Consider the following 18,438-nt stretch of genomic DNA (forward strand, 5'->3'; position numbering starts at 1 on the left):
CATTTGCATACTAAATTGGATTGGTCTGCTGTCTCCAAAACTCCAAAGCCCAAACTGTTCTCTTACTGACTTCCAAGCACTAGTATGGGAATGTGGATCTGGTTTGAGATGTTTGCTTTGTGTGTATCAGCCCGGAATGGGTCAGTTGATGTCTCCGAAATGAATGATTCTTTCTCACTGCAGCGCGTTCAGGCGGTGAGCCAGGTGTCACGGTTATGTCAAGTTTATGGCCGCAGGACTCGACGAAGAACGGAATCCTCTTTTTTTTCTTTCTAATATCAGCATTAGTAAATAGATTTAAAAAAGCACTACCTTACTGAGAAAGTATAATTTAAATGTATTTATTAATGCTGATTTTAGTTTAGAAAGAAAAAGTTGCAATATGGTAGGGAGTATCTAATAAGAATCACCATTGAAAATAATACTGAATTAATAAAATCAAAGGTAAAACACCTGTGCACATTTCAGTTCAAATGTAATAAAAAATGAGAAATTTAAGGGCAAATGTGCTTAATTTGTCATGAAAATAATTTGATTACATTAATTATCTTTTTAGGAGAAAGTTGCAAATGTTCACAAAAAATATCCATCCTAAAATTAGGCTTTATTTTCTTACTGCAAAACATAGATTGTCCTTTTGATTTTGGGGTGAGATACAAGCTAAACACGTTTGTGACATGTTTTGTGAGATTCACTCAATTGTTTTTAAGCTATCAATATTGGTAAAATGATATTTGTCATAGTATTAAATGCTTGTGACTCTTTGTAAAGAAGACTGATTGGCCATTGAGATTGTCTTGTGTTTTTCTGTTGCTTTGCAGTGCCTTTACCCATTGGTTAGTAGATCTCTGGAAGATGTGCGTGCTAGCTTGTCTAAAGATGGATGTAAGAGGAACATTTCTTCCCTATCCGAGTTGGATGAAGCATCCTCCCCTTCAAAGCGATCAAGAGAGGAGAAACTGGGCAGTTTGTCTGTTGTGCCTGAGCCATGTTGTGCTGATGTCAATGATGGCACTCTTCCAGATGACACTGTCGAGACGCAAATGTTTACTGATGAACAATCAATGCTTGGAAAGACTGACTCTATTAATGGCGCTGAGGAACAACATCCTAAAGACCTACCTGCTGCTGTCGCCCATGAGGATTTAGATTTGTGTGACAAGAAGGATGATTGTGTGTCTAGTACTCAAGATGAGGTCGAGGAGATCGTTGGAATGGATGTAGATGTGGAATCATCAGAGCTGGTTCCTGTGCAACCTCATCTCTTCTGGAAAAATGAGGACAACCTGTGTTGGTTGGATTCGCTGTTGGCGATGCTCGTGAACTGCAGGACCATCAGAGAGGCTCTGTGTCAGAATGTAAAGCTGACTGACAAGTTGACATCAGTGCCTTCCAGCAGCTCTGCTGTCTGGAACCTTTGCTCCACATATGATAAGACCTGCTCCTATCTGAAATCCTGTGAAGGTGAGAGAAAGCAAACCCTTCCAGGGATCGAAATAATTTTTATTAGTGTTTATTTTATTAGTATGTCATTTATTTATGCTAGATTAATTGTAAGTCATTTACAAAGTAAACGTATATTATTATTTGTTGATTATAGATACCATAATTATAAATTGTTTAAATATTAATACAGAATTAAACTTTCAAATGTTTAAAATGTATTATTTTTTAGAACAATCTATTATAAAAGTAATTTATAAAGTAAATATTAATATTATTTATGGTTTCATATTTAATACCGCACCATTTAAAATTATAAATTATTTTTTTAATATTTTGTTAACATTGATTTAAGTACAAAAAATGACAAACATACAATATTTAATATTCCTTTTAACTGTGTGTATATTTAAGTAAATTAAAAATCATTTATAAGTTAAAATTATTTTAATTATGTATTCATGTGATTTAAGTTATTTAGATTTCAATTATTTGTCTATACGTATATAGTAAGACACTAAAAAAAAGTTACTACATTCTAAGAGAGTTAATTGCAAGCCATTTAACTTTAACTTAAAATTTATATATGAAATACTTTATTTTATAACATTATAAATTGATCAAATTAATTTTTCATAATATACAATAGTCAACATTTGAAGTGGATCAAAAAAGTTCAAAGTTGTCCCAAGACACTTTGATGAAAGGTTTTGATCCACTTCAAATGTTGACTAGTGCAGTATAAAGGCATTTAAACTTATTACACAGTTGAAGGTATTTATATTATTAATAATTATGTATGTATACATATGTTAAAACAATATTTTAAACAGAAACTGATGCAACTTTTTAAAATAAATTTACCTCATCCCAAAAATACAGTTTCATGAAGAGGTCTGCATTCACATGCTGGAGAGCTTACCTGTTTTTCGTTCTGCAGATGAGGACACCAGAGTGCCCGCCGATGTCCTGTGTGAGGCAGAGCGGCAGCTGTCTGCGCTCCGTCTGTCACTCTTCAAACTTCTTCAGCCTACACTCAAGTGTGAAATTGGTAAAATGGTTCAACAGCTAATCATAAAACCATTTGATCTCAATCTGTTGCTTGTCATTTGTGTTGAGTGATAATCTTGTCTGTCATACAGGTCAGCAGGAAACACCCGTGTTTGCTCTCCCTCTCCTTCTGCGCTCAGACAAGTGGGCTCAAGAGCTTTTCCAGCACACTGTCCGTTGGGAATTTAAGTGCACTTGTGGTTATACTCTAAATAACAGGTAAAGGTTTTAGCCATGTAATTGAAATCATTTGTATTTGATAATTAAATTAAATACATGGTAACTGTGTAGGTAATTGTATGCAACACAACCCTCTTGTCTTGCAGTGTTGAGAAGACTCTTACAACATTCACTCAAATTCTGAATGACTGGCACCCACTAAAAGCCATCCACCGCACTCAGTGCAGTAACTGCAACCGTAAAAACCAGAGGAGGAAAATGGTGCTTGAAAAGTAAGCGTTGGAATAGCTATGCATTTCCGTTTTTTCCTTGTCACCACCCTGTTTCATCACAATTGAACCTGTTGGTCTTTGCGGTTGGTTGATTGTCTTTGATCATTTTTTTTGCAGGCTGTCCTCTGTGTTTGCACTGCACTTTGTGGAGGGCTTGTCCAGGAAAGACCTCTCTAAATACTCGTTTGAGTTCCAGGGCGCACACTACAATGTTAGCACCGTTATCCAGTACAATAAGAATCTAAAGCACTTTGCCACTTGGATCCGCCAGAGGAATGGTGAGTCTTTTATTCTGTGAGTTCATTAGCTGATCTATTCACACTACCAATCGAAAGTTTAGAGTTTTTTCCCTTATTATTTAGCTAGGATACATTAAATTGATCAAGAGTGACCGTAAAGACTTTTATAATGTTAGAAAAGATTTATATTTCAATTAGTTGCTGTTCTGTTAAAACATTAAGCACAGTTTCCACAAAATGATTAAGCAGCAAAACAATAATAATATGAGGAAATGTGTCTTGAGCAGAAAATCAGCATATTAGAATGATTTCTGAAGTCATGTGGCACTGAAGACTGGAGTAATGATGCTGAAAATTCAGCTTTGCCATCAAAGGAATAAATTGCATTTTTAAATATTGATTAAATTGTGAAATGTATTTAATTTTTATTTAAAACGTATGTGTAAAATTTACATTTACATTACATTTTGTTTAAATATTGGTTACACTATTTTAAGGTGTCCTTGTTACAGTGTAATACATTTAAGTACTGAATAATAATAATTAACTACATGTACTTACAATATGGTTTGGCTTAGGGTTACTTGCATGTAATTATGCATAATTAATTGTTATTATAATAGTAAGTACATGTAACATGTGTAACAAGGACACGTTAAAATGCAGTCTTCTTTCAGAAACATAAAATTCTTAATTTAACCCAAGCTTTTGAATGGTAGTGTATGTAGTTGTTCTTCTGAATCCCGTTAGCCAATGATTCATTTGAATTTAGTTTATTGTTGCTAAAAACAACACATTTGTTCCGCTTAAGTTATGTTTCCGCATTGTTTTACTTGCATGTTACCAAAAATGATCGACTAAAAATTATCAGCTGTTATTAAATAACTAGTATAATTAGCTGCAAATTTATCTCAGACTAGTTGCTCTGTGAAATGTGTTAATTATTTAAACTTAATAGTGGTTCATTTACATGTTTGTGTTCTGTCTTTTAGGGTCATGGCTGGAACTGGATGATTTGAAATACCCTCACAGCATCATCCACAAGAGGTTTTCGTTTCCTGCCAATGAAATTCATGTTGTTTTCTGGGAATCAGACTCCACTAAAGATGAAGCTTCAGAGGTTTGTTCACCGACAGCTCCCTCGGCGGTTACGAATGTCGATGATAAACACACGCACAAACTGTCAGACTCTGTGGCCGATGACACTCGTGTCCTCAGCGCGCTCACCATGGGAGACTCGACTGCCACCGGCGCTCTGGATACATCCATAGGCAGCACCACATTACTGGACACCTTTGAGGGTCTGTCACATACAGACATTGTGACCCTCACTCTGGTTGATGAGAACAAAGCCACTGAAGCTCTTCAGATTCCCCAGAGCCCAGCCGTCATGCCGGCCGCTGTCCTCACTCTTCCTGTAACATCTAGTTCATCTTGTATCTCTAAGTCCATTTGTCAACCTTCAAAACCCCAAAGCTCTGGTTTGAAGGAATGCTCTTCGGTTTCTAATCCAGTTGTGCTGAGACCGTCAGTGGCTACACCAGTACATGCACCTCCACCGCTTGCGTCCTCATTACTTCAGCGCCATCCTTCCTTCCAGTCGACACCAATAAGACTTCCTCCTCCCGCTCCAAAACCCGTTCTGAAATGTGACAACGAAGATCTGCTAGCAAAGCCAGCTGACATGTTCGGTGGCTTCTTATTAAGCAAGAAACTGCTAAACTCAAGTGGCGGGAATTCTGCAGTAGCGCCTCAGCACAAACCAGTCACCCTTCCTGGTGGCTTATGTGGTGCATCTGTTAAGAAAAATCCCAGCCTTTTGGCAGACCAGCAATCCATTAGCACTACAGAAGCCCTCAGGCTGAAGCTACTGAAAAAACTTAAGGCTAAGAAGAAGAAACTGGCCAAACTAAACCAGCTTTTGGGAAGTGCAGGAGAATCTGCACCAAAACCGGACAGCACAGCCCTCTCGTCGCCTTACTCGGTCACCTCGAGTACGTCAGTGTACGACAGCCCGGCGTATGACCAGTTCTTCGCTGAGCTTTTGTCTCCTGCGACGACCGTTAGTAACCTCTCACCTGACAGCACAGGGCTACTTGAGATGTTGAACAATGGCCAGAATGCGGAGACGACACCGCAAATTCCTTCTGTAGCAACTGTGGTTCCAGAAGCAGCTTTAACCTACCCTTCTTCTACTAATGACTCCGGATTGAATCTTGATGAATGCATGCAATCAGGGATGGGCCAGACTGCAATTGACAACACCGATTTTAATGGCTTGGATATATTTTTCTGATCAAGAAAAGCTTTTAGATCTTACAAACCGTGAGTTTGGTCTGGTGTCAGAAGTTCTCTTTGTAGTTTCGTATTGGGAATGCAAGACTTTTGTTAGGAAAGCCTGTGGTGCATCATCAGTTAAATCATATTTTCACATTTCGTATATATTAAATGGTGCAGAGTACGCAATGTTTGAAGATCAAATTACGCCCAATGCATTTGTAAAGGTTTGTACAGCATTGTACAGTTTAATAATTTTTGTTGTTGTGTTTTTTTTTTAAATGGTTATTACTGGATTTAAAGCGGTTTATATTAAATGGTCCCAAAAATTGAATATGTTGTGGTTATTGGCTTTTAATTATGCATGTGAGTGAAGAGTAAAAGCCTCACTTTCACACTGATTGTATATGGGGTTCCTACATTTTCTTGGATAGAAATAGCAGTTTCTAACCAATAAAATATTTGCATGACCTGCAGTTATGTTTACCATAGGCTACATTTATTTAATCAAATATATATAGTAAAATCAATAATATTGTGAAATAATACTATCTGAACAGCATTTATTTGTAATAGAAATCTTAAACATTTTAGTGCATCTTTTATACTTTACTGAATAAAGGTTAATTAAAAAAAAAAAAAGAATGACCCAAATGTTTTAACAGTAGGTTAAACAGAAAAATATATATTTATCAGCAATTACAAAGACACGTTCATTATTTATTTATTTTTCTGAACATTTCCCCAGTTTTCCATGATCTGTATATTGTAAACAACTATGTGCTGTCATATTGCACTTTATTTCATGATCACATTACCATTGAGAGTATGCCAATATTAGAAATAAGTGTTCCTATTTTAATTGAATGTCTCCTTTGGTGCAGTAGTGCTTTTTGCTTACAGTCCAGCGTTTGCGGCAAAATATTAATACTGTCGGATCAAGAGCATCTATTGCCTCATTAAAAATAAAACATTAGAATAATCATTATGATCATTAGTACAATATTCAAGTGACCGAAACCAAAAGAGTCCATTTTTAATTGGACATGGAAAATGTGAATGCAAAGAGCTTCACTTTGTTCATTTTTTGGTCCACTTTAAAAGGTCTTGAGTTTGGTTATTTTAAAGAGTGTGAAAACAAGCAGTGCCCAAAAACGTTTTCAGACACTTAAGCCTCAAATGAAAATGTAAATGTATTATCTTAGTAACAAAGTATCAAAACAAATGCTGTTTGTTTTAAAGAAATACTAGCAGAAGCACACTGTTCAATTAAAACACCTTACAAAATTACACTTGTTAGGTATCGAATTAGATCAATTGTTAAAACTAAGATAAATGTCTTGGTTACTTTCTGGTTGTCAAACTTTGCAGAAATGTTGCATGTTTATTATTAAGATGAGGAACAACACCGATGGTTATTCAGTTGGGACATCTGTGTACATTTGAGGAAAACTTGCCTCATAGATCCACAAAAAATTACAGGGCAGTTGGTTAAAAATAAGTATCTCAAAATTAAGTTGAGAAAAAAGCTCCATCATAATTTGCATATTGTTTGATGTCACATTTTTTATCTAATGCAATAAAATTCTGACATCTTACAGTGTTGCTTAAAGTGAGAGTCAACGTACTGTCTGCTAATTTATTCAACATATAATATACTGACAGCTGAAATATCAGAGGTGAAGTTCATCTTTTCGGTTTGAGTTATAGCAGTCATTTTGACCAACATTAATATAGTTTCAAACCTGAAACGGCACAGCAAGAATATATCAACTAAATTACTTCAAGTTATAGGCCTATACAAAAACTGAATTTACCAGGATTGGTTAACTACATTAAGTTTACTCTATATATTTAGTGTTTAAATAAAAAAGTGACGATACCATTTGGTCTGTTGGCTGGTTCTGAGCAGATGTCATCAGTCCTGATAAGGCAGCCTCCTGAAAAAGCACATTTTTAGTTGTTTTCCCAATTCGATAACATTGAGACACTGTTAATGAGCTGTTGAGTTGATTCAGGTGTGTCATATTAAAGAGACACCCAAAATATGCAGTGTTTGGTGATATCCAGAACCAGGATTTAGAGTTGAAGACCAGCTGAAACCAGCTAAGACCTGCAAAACAGTTTCAGCAAAACTGTTTAACTGACAGTGTTTAACAGCAAAACAGACCGTTGGCTTCAGCTGGACTTAATTTTGTCCTAAAATATCAACTGTTAGGACGAGGTGTGAAATGGATATGTAGCTATACCAGGAACAAGTTTCCACACTCAGATATTTAGTTTCAAAAAGTACAAAATGTGCCACTGAAGCAGAAGTGATCATGTTCTAGTGGCCCTCCCATCAGGAAACACATCAGTTTAGTGGTGATGTTATCTGTGATGCTAAAAATGATCAGACAACAGTCTGAGACAAGACCCGCAGTGCACACTTGAGAACATGTATGTAGCAGTGATGGAAAACATCTTCTTGCTTGTGCTGGTCACTCTTCTCAGCGTCGTTCAGAATGGTATGACATTTAGACTTTATTACTATTATTTTTATTTTGTATCATTGAAAGATGTTCATGTAGAATGTGTATGCAAATCATCTTTGAACACATTGTGCTGTGTTTATACAACTACCAGGAATTAGTCCATAATGCAGCCTAAATATACATGCACATGCATTAAACTAATATGTCTAATCTTTAATATCTTAACTTCTCCTCTAGTGTTCTTCGCCTTAAAGGTTGAGAAAGAGTGCACCGGTCAACATTCTAAAAATCATTCTGAAGCGTTTGAACGTTTGTCCTGTGCAAAGTGAGTAATATTGACTCAAGCTTCTCCACTCTAGAATTTGTGACTGAAAAATGAACTATTACTTTTAAGCGCCAAAAGAGCTTTTTATAGAGAGAGATAAATTATCTGTTTATGAAATAGTGTTGGTGTAGCTTCTTTTGCATAACAGCTCGAAATTTGCCTGTTGTTCTTCCTGTCTATTTACATAATCGTAATGTTGCAAAAGGGTTGCACTGGTCTTTCTGTCTGTATATTGAAAGCCTATAGCTGTACATTTAAATTTTCACTTATTTAAAGTTTCTCATAAAGTCTACATTAATGTAAATGGGCTTATTTGAAGTCAGTTATGAATGTGAATATAAAGGGGAAAAGGTAGAAAAATGATTCTAACGTTCAAAAACGTAGCTTGCATCTACTTCTAGTATCCTTATGTATTGCACAGTAAATTATGATTTCCCCAAGAAAAATTTTGATCAGGTGGACGAGACCTGTATTTTAAAATTTTTATTTTTATTATAATCATTTTTTTAAATATGCAAAATAAACCAAACTGACAGCATTTTTATCAGTTGCATATCTAGGCTGTTGGATTCTGGTTTAGTAATTTGTCTCAATTTAGATGCAATCATAAAGTGTCATTAACCACCACCAAAGAGGAACAGCTCTTTCACAATATTTCTAAAAGATACATGGAAGTACTACAGTACTTCAGTTTGGTCAAATTAAATACCAGAGTTAGCTGACAGAGTTAGTTTCTGAAGCTGTTTGAAAAAGTTATCAATTAATAAAATTATCTGCTTCATAATACTTTGTATTTACTGTTTTCTCAGTCGAAACTGCATGGACACGTACCCCACATTTCTGGCAGTACTGTGGTGTGCTGGTATCTGCCTCAGCCAAGGTACAATTCAATTCATCATATTCCTCATAAAAAAAAAAATCAGTTAAGTGATTGAGTTGAATGAGCACGTAATCAATATTTTTAGAAGTGAAAGTGACTTATTTTTGGTGTTATTTTTAACGTTCACTACAATATAGTGATAAGATCAGACCAAAGAAAATACCCCTTTGTAACGTAGTAGAAATGGTTTGCATTTCCCGGCTAATAATTTCTGTTATGACCCATGTGCAAATATTTGTCTGCATAATAACTTTGCTCTATTTCTGAATGCCACTGAAATAGTAGGCTAATTGAGTTGCTAAGGAACCACCGCATATATAATGAAAGTCAGCCTTAATAAAATACCTGTACAATAACTTTCTTGGAAGTTCTCTGAAATCATTTAAATAACAAAACCCTTTTTGTTACAGCTCCAGCTGCCTTTGCTGGCATTATCTACCTTGTGGTCCGGCAGAAGTACTTTGTTGGCTACTTGGGGCAGACTTGCCAGAGGTAAGATTTTCAAATCCATAACTATGAACAAATAAGGCCTTTTAAACATCAAATATATGTGCTAAAGCTGCATTGGAGTCAACTGAAACATCTTCTGAGGTTCCTGACCTTAAAACTACATGAAACGCAGACAAATGTGGGTTGTTCTACATTCCAGCAGCATTAGATGTTGCCTAACGTTAATCTCAATACAAATAGGCTATTAGTCATTGAACTGTTGCAGATTTATGATATAAGCAGAACTTACGTGATAAGATCACTTTGTGGTTTCACTTTTGTGGTTTGATATAGACACATCAACCATGTGTTGTAACACACACCAGATTTGTTAACAGATATTCTGCTTGTATGCCTGACAGCACTCCTGGCTTCCTGTTCGGGAAACGCATTCTCTTCTTCCTGTCACTCATGTGTGTCGTGGGAATCATAAATCACCTGATGCTCACCTATGGAGGCAGTGACTACAAAGAGTACATTCAGACCATCACCAAAGTAGTGTCAACACTTCTGCTCTTGCCCTGAACTGTGCCAGACAGATTTTTCTGCAGCTGAAACGGTAGTGCAAACAGATCAGTGTAGATCAACTCTTTCGGTTAATGGTTTGTCAGTTAGTCAGAGGATGTGGCAAGAACAGTATGAAGCGTTCACAGGGATGGTCACAAAGGCATTTAATTTCATTATGATTTGTACATACTACAAAGCTTTACAAAAGACAACCGTTTTTACTGTAACTATCCCAGTATATGGTATTTGAAGAAATGTTTTAAATGGGTCATATCATGCTTTAGTTTTCTCATTGAGGTCAACATGTAAGGTTAGTAAAGATTTGTCAAAAAATGTTTCATTTCACACCTCTCTCTGAGCTTTAGATTTAACTGGTCAGTTTTTTTGTTCTGCTCAGGCATCGGATTGCAGGTTTCCTGTTGTGTGAAATATAGTTCAGCAAAATCCTCAGCCTCTTTGCAAAGTCTGCATTACATGACAGGGTTACAAAATAATCAGTGATGAAATGTCAGACTGAAATTATCAGGGTATAACTGCACATAGGGCTGGGCGATATGGCCAAAAAAATTATCAGCTAAAATTTTCATATCAGTTGATAATGATAATTATCACAATAAATTTCAAATCGTGATGACCTCATATTTAGATGTTGAAAGGTAATTATTCCGACCGTTTTAGTTTTATAAAAATTAACCACTAATCATGCTAACCACAGTTAAAACCACACATATAGCACCTCAATACTGTGGTATAAATGTATCTATGTTGTTTCTAGTTATTTGCATAAAAAAACAGTAGTCTAAATACATTTAGTATAAATGCACAAATGCTATAGCTTGATCACAAAAAATACTGTAATTATATTCAGTATTATATACTGAAATCGTATATTAACTTACTCCGTTAATATATTTAATTCATGTCTTCATTAATATAATACAATTTCTTATGATTATTCCACATTTCTGCCACAATACCATTGTGCAGTTAGTGTTACTAGTAAATCCATGGTAAATGAAGGCGATTTGTTCATTGAAAACTCTTCTGACTGTATCGTTGCGCACAGTGTTTCTCCTGTTTGTCAACGCTGCTTCAGCTGGCTTTAAACCAGTTTAAATCAGTGTCATTTGTGTTCGCTGAATTCAAGCGCTTCACACTGGATCTCACAGCGCTGTTATCAGTGAGTGACTAAACGCATCTGCTCTAGTGAGCTCCTGCTATGCTGCAAGTAGCGCGGTTTTGTTCCGTTTTTGGTGCATAAACATTATATCGAACATTTATCGAACTCTTGTTATCGTTTTATCGAGGAGAATTACATCACGATAATTATCGTTTTATCGCCCAGCCCTAACTGCACATTTCTATTGATTCTCTGGAAATATATGCAGAGCCGTAGGTGCTACACACAGCCAGAAACAGCACAAGACAGGCTTCCTGTTCGGGAAACGCATTCTCTTCTTCCTGTCACTCATGTGTGTCGTGGGAATCATAAATCACCTGATGCTCACCTATGGAGGCAGTGACTACAAAGAGTACATTCAGACCATCACCAAAGTAGTGTCAACACTTCTGCTCTTGCCCTGAACTGTGCCAGACAGATTTTTCTGCAGCTGAAACGGTAGTGCAAACAGATCAGTGTAGATCAACTCTTTCGGTTAATGGTTTGTCAGTTAGTCAGAGGATGTGGCAAGAACAGTATGAAGCGTTCACAGGGATGGTCACAAAGGCATTTAATTTCATTATGATTTGTACATACTACAAAGCTTTACAAAAGACAACCGTTTTTACTGTAACTATCCCAGTATATGGTATTTGAAGAAATGTTTTAAATGGGTCATATCATGCTTTAGTTTTCTCATTGAGGTCAACATGTAAGGTTAGTAAAGATTTGTCAAAAAATGTTTCATTTCACACCTCTCTCTGAGCTTTAGATTTAACTGGTCAGTTTTTTTGTTCTGCTCAGGCATCGGATTGCAGGTTTCCTGTTGTGTGAAATATAGTTCAGCAAAATCCTCAGCCTCTTTGCAAAGTCTGCATTACATGACAGGGTTACAAAATAATCAGTGATGAAATGTCAGACTGAAATTATCAGGGTATAACTGCACATAGGGCTGGGCGATATGGCTAAAAAAATTATCAGCTAAAATTTTCATATCAGTTGATAATGATAATTATCACAATAAATTTCAAATCGTGATGACCTCATATTTAGATGTTGAAAGGTAATTATTCCGACCGTTTTAGTTTTATAAAAATTAACCACTAATCATGCTAACCACAGTTAAAACCACACATATAGCACCTCAATACTGTGGTATAAATGTATCTATGTTGTTTCTAGTTATTTGCATAAAAAAACAGTAGTCTAAATACATTTAGTATAAATGCACAAATGCTATAGCTTGATCACAAAAAATACTGTAATTATATTCAGTATTATATACTGAAATCGTATATTAACTTACTCCGTTAATATATTTAATTCATGTCTTCATTAATATAATACAATTTCTTATGATTATTCCACATTTCTGCCACAATACCATTGTGCAGTTAGTGTTACTAGTAAATCCATGGTAAATGAAGGCGATTTGTTCATTGAAAACTCTTCTGACTGTATCGTTGCGCACAGTGTTTCTCCTGTTTGTCAACGCTGCTTCAGCTGGCTTTAAACCAGTTTAAATCAGTGTCATTTGTGTTCGCTGAATTCAAGCGCTTCACACTGGATCTCACAGCGCTGTTATCAGTGAGTGACTAAACGCATCTGCTCTAGTGAACTCCTGCTATGCTGCAAGTAGCGCGGTTTTGTTCCGTTTTTGGTGCATAAACATTATATCGAACATTTATCGAACTCTTGTTATCGTTTTATCGAGGAGAATTACATCACGATAATTATCGTTTTATCGCCCAGCCCTAACTGCACATTTCTATTGATTCTCTGGAAGTATATGCAGAGCTGTAGGTGCTACACACAGCCAGAAACAGCACAAGACATGTCAACTAACAGCGTAACGTGATGTTAGATAATATAATTATCTGTTTATTTAGCTTGATTTCAGTAATCCAAAAAGATAACATTTTGATTCCTCGTGATATGACCTATTTAAAGCAATGAAGGTAACACATTCGGGCAATTTTGCATGGAGTGACCCTTTAAAAAAAAAAAAAAAAAAAAAAAGTATTTTTACTATCTTGAGTTTGCTAGTTTACAATGTGAGGATTTATGAAATTGACCTGTCTGCTTCAACAGAATAATTAAGATTAAGTTCCAGTGATCTCAATTTCTTTATGATTTTTTTGTATTACTGCTGGCATGAGCAAAATAAAGTTTTATTTACAGTAAAACTGTCCTTTAAGGTGCATTAATGGTCTTCTCATCTGTGCAGGGCTTCAATGTCCACAGACTGAAGCCTGTGTTCAGTAGATATTTGGTGTTTCACACAACATTTTGAGTGTTGATCTCATCTTCCATGGTAAGAGACCTGCAAGATCAGATTTCCAGTCATAGTCACAATACTAGAAATCATCAGAGAGGTCTGCTTATTTATTAAAACACACCTTGAACTGTCGTTTGCTGCAGCCGAACCAGTAGGGAAAGTCAAAAAGTGCGTCAGAACGGTACTTGATGGTGAAATGTGTGTCTTTCCAGATGGGTTTTACCTTTCCTACATCAACAAGGATTTGAAAGCTCTCACCGACCCATCCCTGTAGTGCAGCACTAACATCAACCTTAAAAGAATATATAAATATATTTTTGAATTCAGTTTTTACATTGCCAGAAAAAGGACACTAAATTTGTACATCATACATCATTAAAAACAAAGTCTCTACTGAACTCACATCAACTATATAACTTTCTCCAGCAACAGATGAAATAGTCATGTCTAAGCCTCTCTCCATCTCCCATCTGATCATTGGATGACTGCCGTTGATCGCCACCACATAATACCCAAGAGCTATGAAGTAATGAAGTACAATAAGAAGGCAAGGCGAGGCATTTGACTTTACAAATACAGTATACAGTGGTGTCAAAGTTTAATAATTCCTTCCCTGTTGACATTGTGACACAGCTACATTGCATTTCCTGTTTTGATTCATTTTTACAACTGTAGTGCTTACTAATATATCACTGATATTAGTAACATTACTAATAATCACCATAAATCAGTTCAAGTCCATATTAAACAGTTAAATTATTCATTTACATTTCAGTCACATAGTTATGCTGATAATATAAAAAAATAATTGTATTAATAAAATATATTTAAAAAGATTACGAAGTATTACATTACTGTAATTCTGTAATTTTTAAATTAATTTGACCAAATGTTTTTGTTTTTAACTATTTTGTTCTGAAAATTTTAAAACCTGCCTTGTTTATGAAAATTGGTCATTGAAATTGCAGTCTGTTTTTTTTTTTTTTACTTTATTTTGTTCTGAATTTTTTAAAATAATTAAAATGCCTTCGAAGTTGTGAACTGTATCATTTAATAAAACTAGTAAGAAGTCATCCATCCATCCTATTATCCAAACCTCTATGCCATTATTATCAGATCCTCCTAACCCGGCATCTTGAGCCACAGGTGGAGAAAAACCATGGATGGACGGCCAGTCCATCACAAGGATCACGCATTGATTTTAAGAATACTTTTTATTGAATTTCTCTTCCTTTGATATAGCAAAAGTGAAAATGAGAGGTGAAAATGTTCAGTTTTACTGAACATATTAGCATAATCAATGCACAGTTTAACTCCATGTGTCTCAACTTCCTTCTCCCTCTAATTTACCCCTCACTGGGGGCAAGTTGAGCCAAGAGACCACCTTTTTTGGAAAGCCATATTTTGAAAGTGATTTATTTTAGATCCAAAGTGATCATTCCCAAAGATGCACTATATCCTGAAATTCATGTACATATTTAGGTTGGACCCATGTGCTCACTTTACACACGCAGTAAGTAAAAACTGGCTCAACTCACCCCGCTCTCCTCTCTCTTGCTCTGTGTGTATGTGTATATAAAATTCAAGAAAGATCCATTTTTCTGAATACCGTATTTAAAAGATGATTTTGTCATTTTAATAAACGTTTATTAATATATTTTAATATATCATTTTATGTATGTATACACACACAACACACCAGTCTCTGTTTGTACGAAAATATTAATTTAAAGAAGCAGGTCAAAGACTTTCACTGTGTGAAATATATGATGAGGGGTCATATGATGCGATTTCAAAGTGTTACAAGCTCTTGGTGCATAAAGAAGATCTGTAAAGTTGCAAAGACTGAAGTCTCAAATCCAAAGAGATATTCTTTATAAAAGTTAAGAGTCAGCCACACCTACCTAAAATGTCTCGTTCTAACACACCCCCACATGGCTACATCACGATGTGGGAAGATTTGCATAACGCCGCCCAAATGTTCACGCAAAGAAAGAAGTGTAACTTTTATTCTCGCTGTAGTATTGTTGTTGCTGCCGCCATGTCGTGAAGGCGACAATGCCGGCTGTTCTGACTCAAAGAGTTTTTTTATATTTAAAGAGTTTTTATATTGTATGTATTTAAAGCGAGTTTTTTGGGCAGTGTAAAGTAGCGCTTATTGTTTGTCATTTCTCCGATCACAAATGCAGACATGGTTTTATGTTTACGCGGCGCGATGCAACGCAAAAAAAAGACAGTATAAGTAATTATAATCCATATTTATGTCCCCACTGAATGCAACGAATGCCTCGTTTATAATGGGTTTTCATGTTTTTGAATCATCGCTCCAGCCTGACAGGGCATCCTAACAGTATGGTGAGGGGCGTAACATTTCCGTCACACGCTTGAGGTATTCGGCCAATCACAACGCACTGGATAGCTGGCCAATCAGAGCACACCTCGCTTTTTCAGACCGATGAGCTTTGTAATAATCCACGCGTTTCAGAAAGGCGGGGCATAGAGGAGAAACAATAATATACAGTATGTGGAAAATAGTTTTTTTTTTTTTACCTTAAACCGCATAAACATTTCATTACACCAAATACACAAAATAATATTATTTTTAGCAACATCATATGACCCCTTTATTAATAATAATAATAAAAAAAATCCTACCTGGAACATCTCCGTTTCTCTTTTCTTCGACCTTTGTTTTGGTGCATGCAGACACCAGGATGTATATTGTTTTTGAGGTTAGCTGTCGTCTCACATCGGTGTACTCCCTCAAAGTACGTACTATGACTTTCCTGAAACGGCCATGAAGAGTTACAAAAGCCCGCTACATATAAACCTGCATATTGTCATATGACGTTATTTAAATCCATTTACCTTCCTGGAGAATTACAGAAAATCACTTTCCCCTTGCTAGACTGGATCTCGTCGATGAACACGCAGCTGTTCTCCTGCTCCCACTTCACGACTCTGCAGCCCGCGCGACTCTCGACAGTGAATCCACCAGGAGGGCTGTTCACAAACGACTCCAGCTCGATAACGTCCATAACAAAGCCAGAATGTTCTTTCTTTTGTAACTTCTTGAGGACAAATCCGAGTGTTCGTCCAGCGCGTGAGTCGCCCTTCGCTTTGGTGGGCGTGGAGCTGGTTTGTAACGCTGTGCATCACAGTCAAATGAGTCAAACTGAGTCATACTGTAGTCCAGTACAGAGCAGTTCAGTATTGTGACGGGCAGTTTGAGTTTTATCACCTGTTATTCTGATTTAGCAGGGGTTAAGTGACCCGGGCGTCCTCATTTTAAACACACTCACACAGACAAGCAGTGTTTTACATCATGGTAAATGGAATGAATTATTTCATCTTTCCTATTAGTCACATTAAAAGTAGGTCATTTAACCTCCAGGCAGTGAAATAGCATTTTAATGCAAGAATGTTCAATCGCTACTGTGTCGGGGGAAAAAAACACTTAAACTAGTCCAAGATGGTTTGCCGACTACGATCTTTGGATGGATTTAGAGAGGTTTGGGCGATTTTTAGGTTAGAATAGGCTATTGAACACCAGTTTGGCAAAGCTGTGACAAGCTTCAACAAATGTAAACGACCTATACGCTGTTTTCAGTCTTGTATAACTTGTATTTAAACCAGGGCTGTCCAAACTCGGTCCTGGAGGGCCGGTGTCCTGCAGAGTTTAGCTCCAACTTGCCTCAACACACCTGACTGGAAGTTTCCAGTATGCCCAGTAAGAGCTTGATTAGCTGCTTCAGGTGTGTTTAATTAGGGTTGGAGCTAAACTCTGCAGGACACCGGCCCTCCAGGACCGAGTTTGGACAGCCGATTTAAACCTTTAAAGAATATTGCTAGTTGTTTGAATTTTTTTTAATTAATCGTAATGTCAGTTTTAACATTAGCCATACAATTCCTATGTTTCCCCACAGAAGTAGTTTCCGCTTACTCAGGGTTAGACAAGGATGGTAGCTGGTTTAGCAATTTCAAGCCGTTCCAAATCCAGAACTGGTTTAAGTGGTTAAACAGTCTACAAGAGTGAAAGGAGTGATAGGCCATGCTGTTTGTGACCAGGGGCAAGTTCAAGCTCAAACCGGTGTGCACCGTTTTGCTACGGGTTCCGGTTTGAACGACATGTTTCCTGGAAACGGTGTGCAACGGGGTTTGAGATGCGTTTTCTCTTGTTTGGTGGGTGTGTCAGAAATGTCAGCCCAATCAGCACCAACATATATGTAAACCACACGGTATTAAAGAGACAGCTGCACAATGTAAATAACATCCAAATAATTTCACAAGAGCAAGTATATTGTTTGCACATGTTTATTTACATTAAAGGCAAAATAACTGAAATAATAAGGGCACAAGTATAAATCTGGAACTTCTTTAAGTCTGTGTAAATATCATTTAGTAATTGCAATGACTTCTGGTCCATATCCTTTCCTTAGGAAGGTGTGCTAGACACTGATCAATGTAACATAAAAATACTATACATATTTATATAGTTTGCTATTGCATTGTGGAGTGACACTTTCATAAACTTTTCTATACTCCTCTGATTATATAATGGTAAATATTACAATATCATAGCACAACAACAGTGATCAGCAATAATGATAAGCCTAATACTCACAATAAAAGTAATACAGTCATATAGATCATAACACAGTCTCGGAGGTAAGAAGTGGATTACCCTTCACCTGTTTGTCTTTTCATCCTGAAAAACGTTGGATCACAATAATTAGGAACCACAGATCCCTTCACTTGATTGGGATGTTCTCTTTTATTCTGGAGGGCAAGGGCAGTGACTGTAACATCGAGCGTATTTTGCAGCATTAAACACGTATTTATACCGATTTCATCAGGCTCTGAAA

The 18,438-nt window shown here is 36.3% G+C and overlaps 3 protein-coding genes across 4 annotated transcripts; 2 read left to right on the top strand and 1 right to left on the bottom strand.

Moving 5' to 3' along the window:
• The first annotated feature begins 786 nt into the window (after window positions 1-786).
• On the top strand, window positions 787-5,795 carry LOC107583339 (SUMO-specific isopeptidase USPL1). Its single transcript, XM_016269514.1, has 6 exons — window positions 787-1,464; window positions 2,384-2,494; window positions 2,586-2,712; window positions 2,820-2,945; window positions 3,063-3,223; window positions 4,177-5,795. The coding sequence occupies exons 1-6, from the start codon at window positions 1,044-1,046 to the stop codon at window positions 5,478-5,480; spliced, it is 2,250 nt and encodes a 749-aa protein (XP_016125000.1). The 5' UTR covers window positions 787-1,043; the 3' UTR covers window positions 5,481-5,795.
• Window positions 5,796-7,612: 1,817 nt separating this feature from the next.
• On the top strand, window positions 7,613-10,959 carry LOC107583340 (arachidonate 5-lipoxygenase-activating protein-like). The gene is made up of 5 exons (XM_016269515.1): window positions 7,613-7,968; window positions 8,173-8,260; window positions 9,070-9,140; window positions 9,551-9,632; window positions 9,992-10,959. Exons 1-5 carry the CDS (start codon window positions 7,899-7,901, stop codon window positions 10,152-10,154), a joined length of 474 nt encoding a protein of 157 aa, XP_016125001.1. The 5' UTR covers window positions 7,613-7,898; the 3' UTR covers window positions 10,155-10,959.
• Window positions 10,960-12,673: 1,714 nt separating this feature from the next.
• LOC107583341 (mesenteric estrogen-dependent adipogenesis protein) lies at window positions 12,674-16,628 on the bottom strand. Of its 2 annotated transcripts, XM_016269517.1 has the most exons (6): window positions 16,442-16,628; window positions 16,229-16,359; window positions 13,977-14,092; window positions 13,797-13,865; window positions 13,695-13,710; window positions 12,674-13,618 (listed from the first exon to the last, which is right to left on the bottom strand). In XM_016269517.1, the coding sequence occupies exons 1-6, from the start codon at window positions 16,609-16,611 to the stop codon at window positions 13,554-13,556; spliced, it is 567 nt and encodes a 188-aa protein (XP_016125003.1). In that variant the 5' UTR covers window positions 16,612-16,628; the 3' UTR covers window positions 12,674-13,553. The 2 variants fall into 2 exon arrangements, with proteins under 2 accessions (XP_016125003.1, XP_016125002.1); XM_016269516.1 differs by having other exon boundaries at window positions 13,695-13,865.
• Window positions 16,629-18,438: the final 1,810 nt, after the last annotated feature.

Source organism: Sinocyclocheilus grahami, unplaced genomic scaffold (genome assembly GCF_001515645.1).
Source record: "Sinocyclocheilus grahami isolate Dianchi unplaced genomic scaffold, SAMN03320097.WGS_v1.1 scaffold53.1, whole genome shotgun sequence".
NCBI lineage: Eukaryota > Metazoa > Chordata > Actinopteri > Cypriniformes > Cyprinidae > Sinocyclocheilus > Sinocyclocheilus grahami.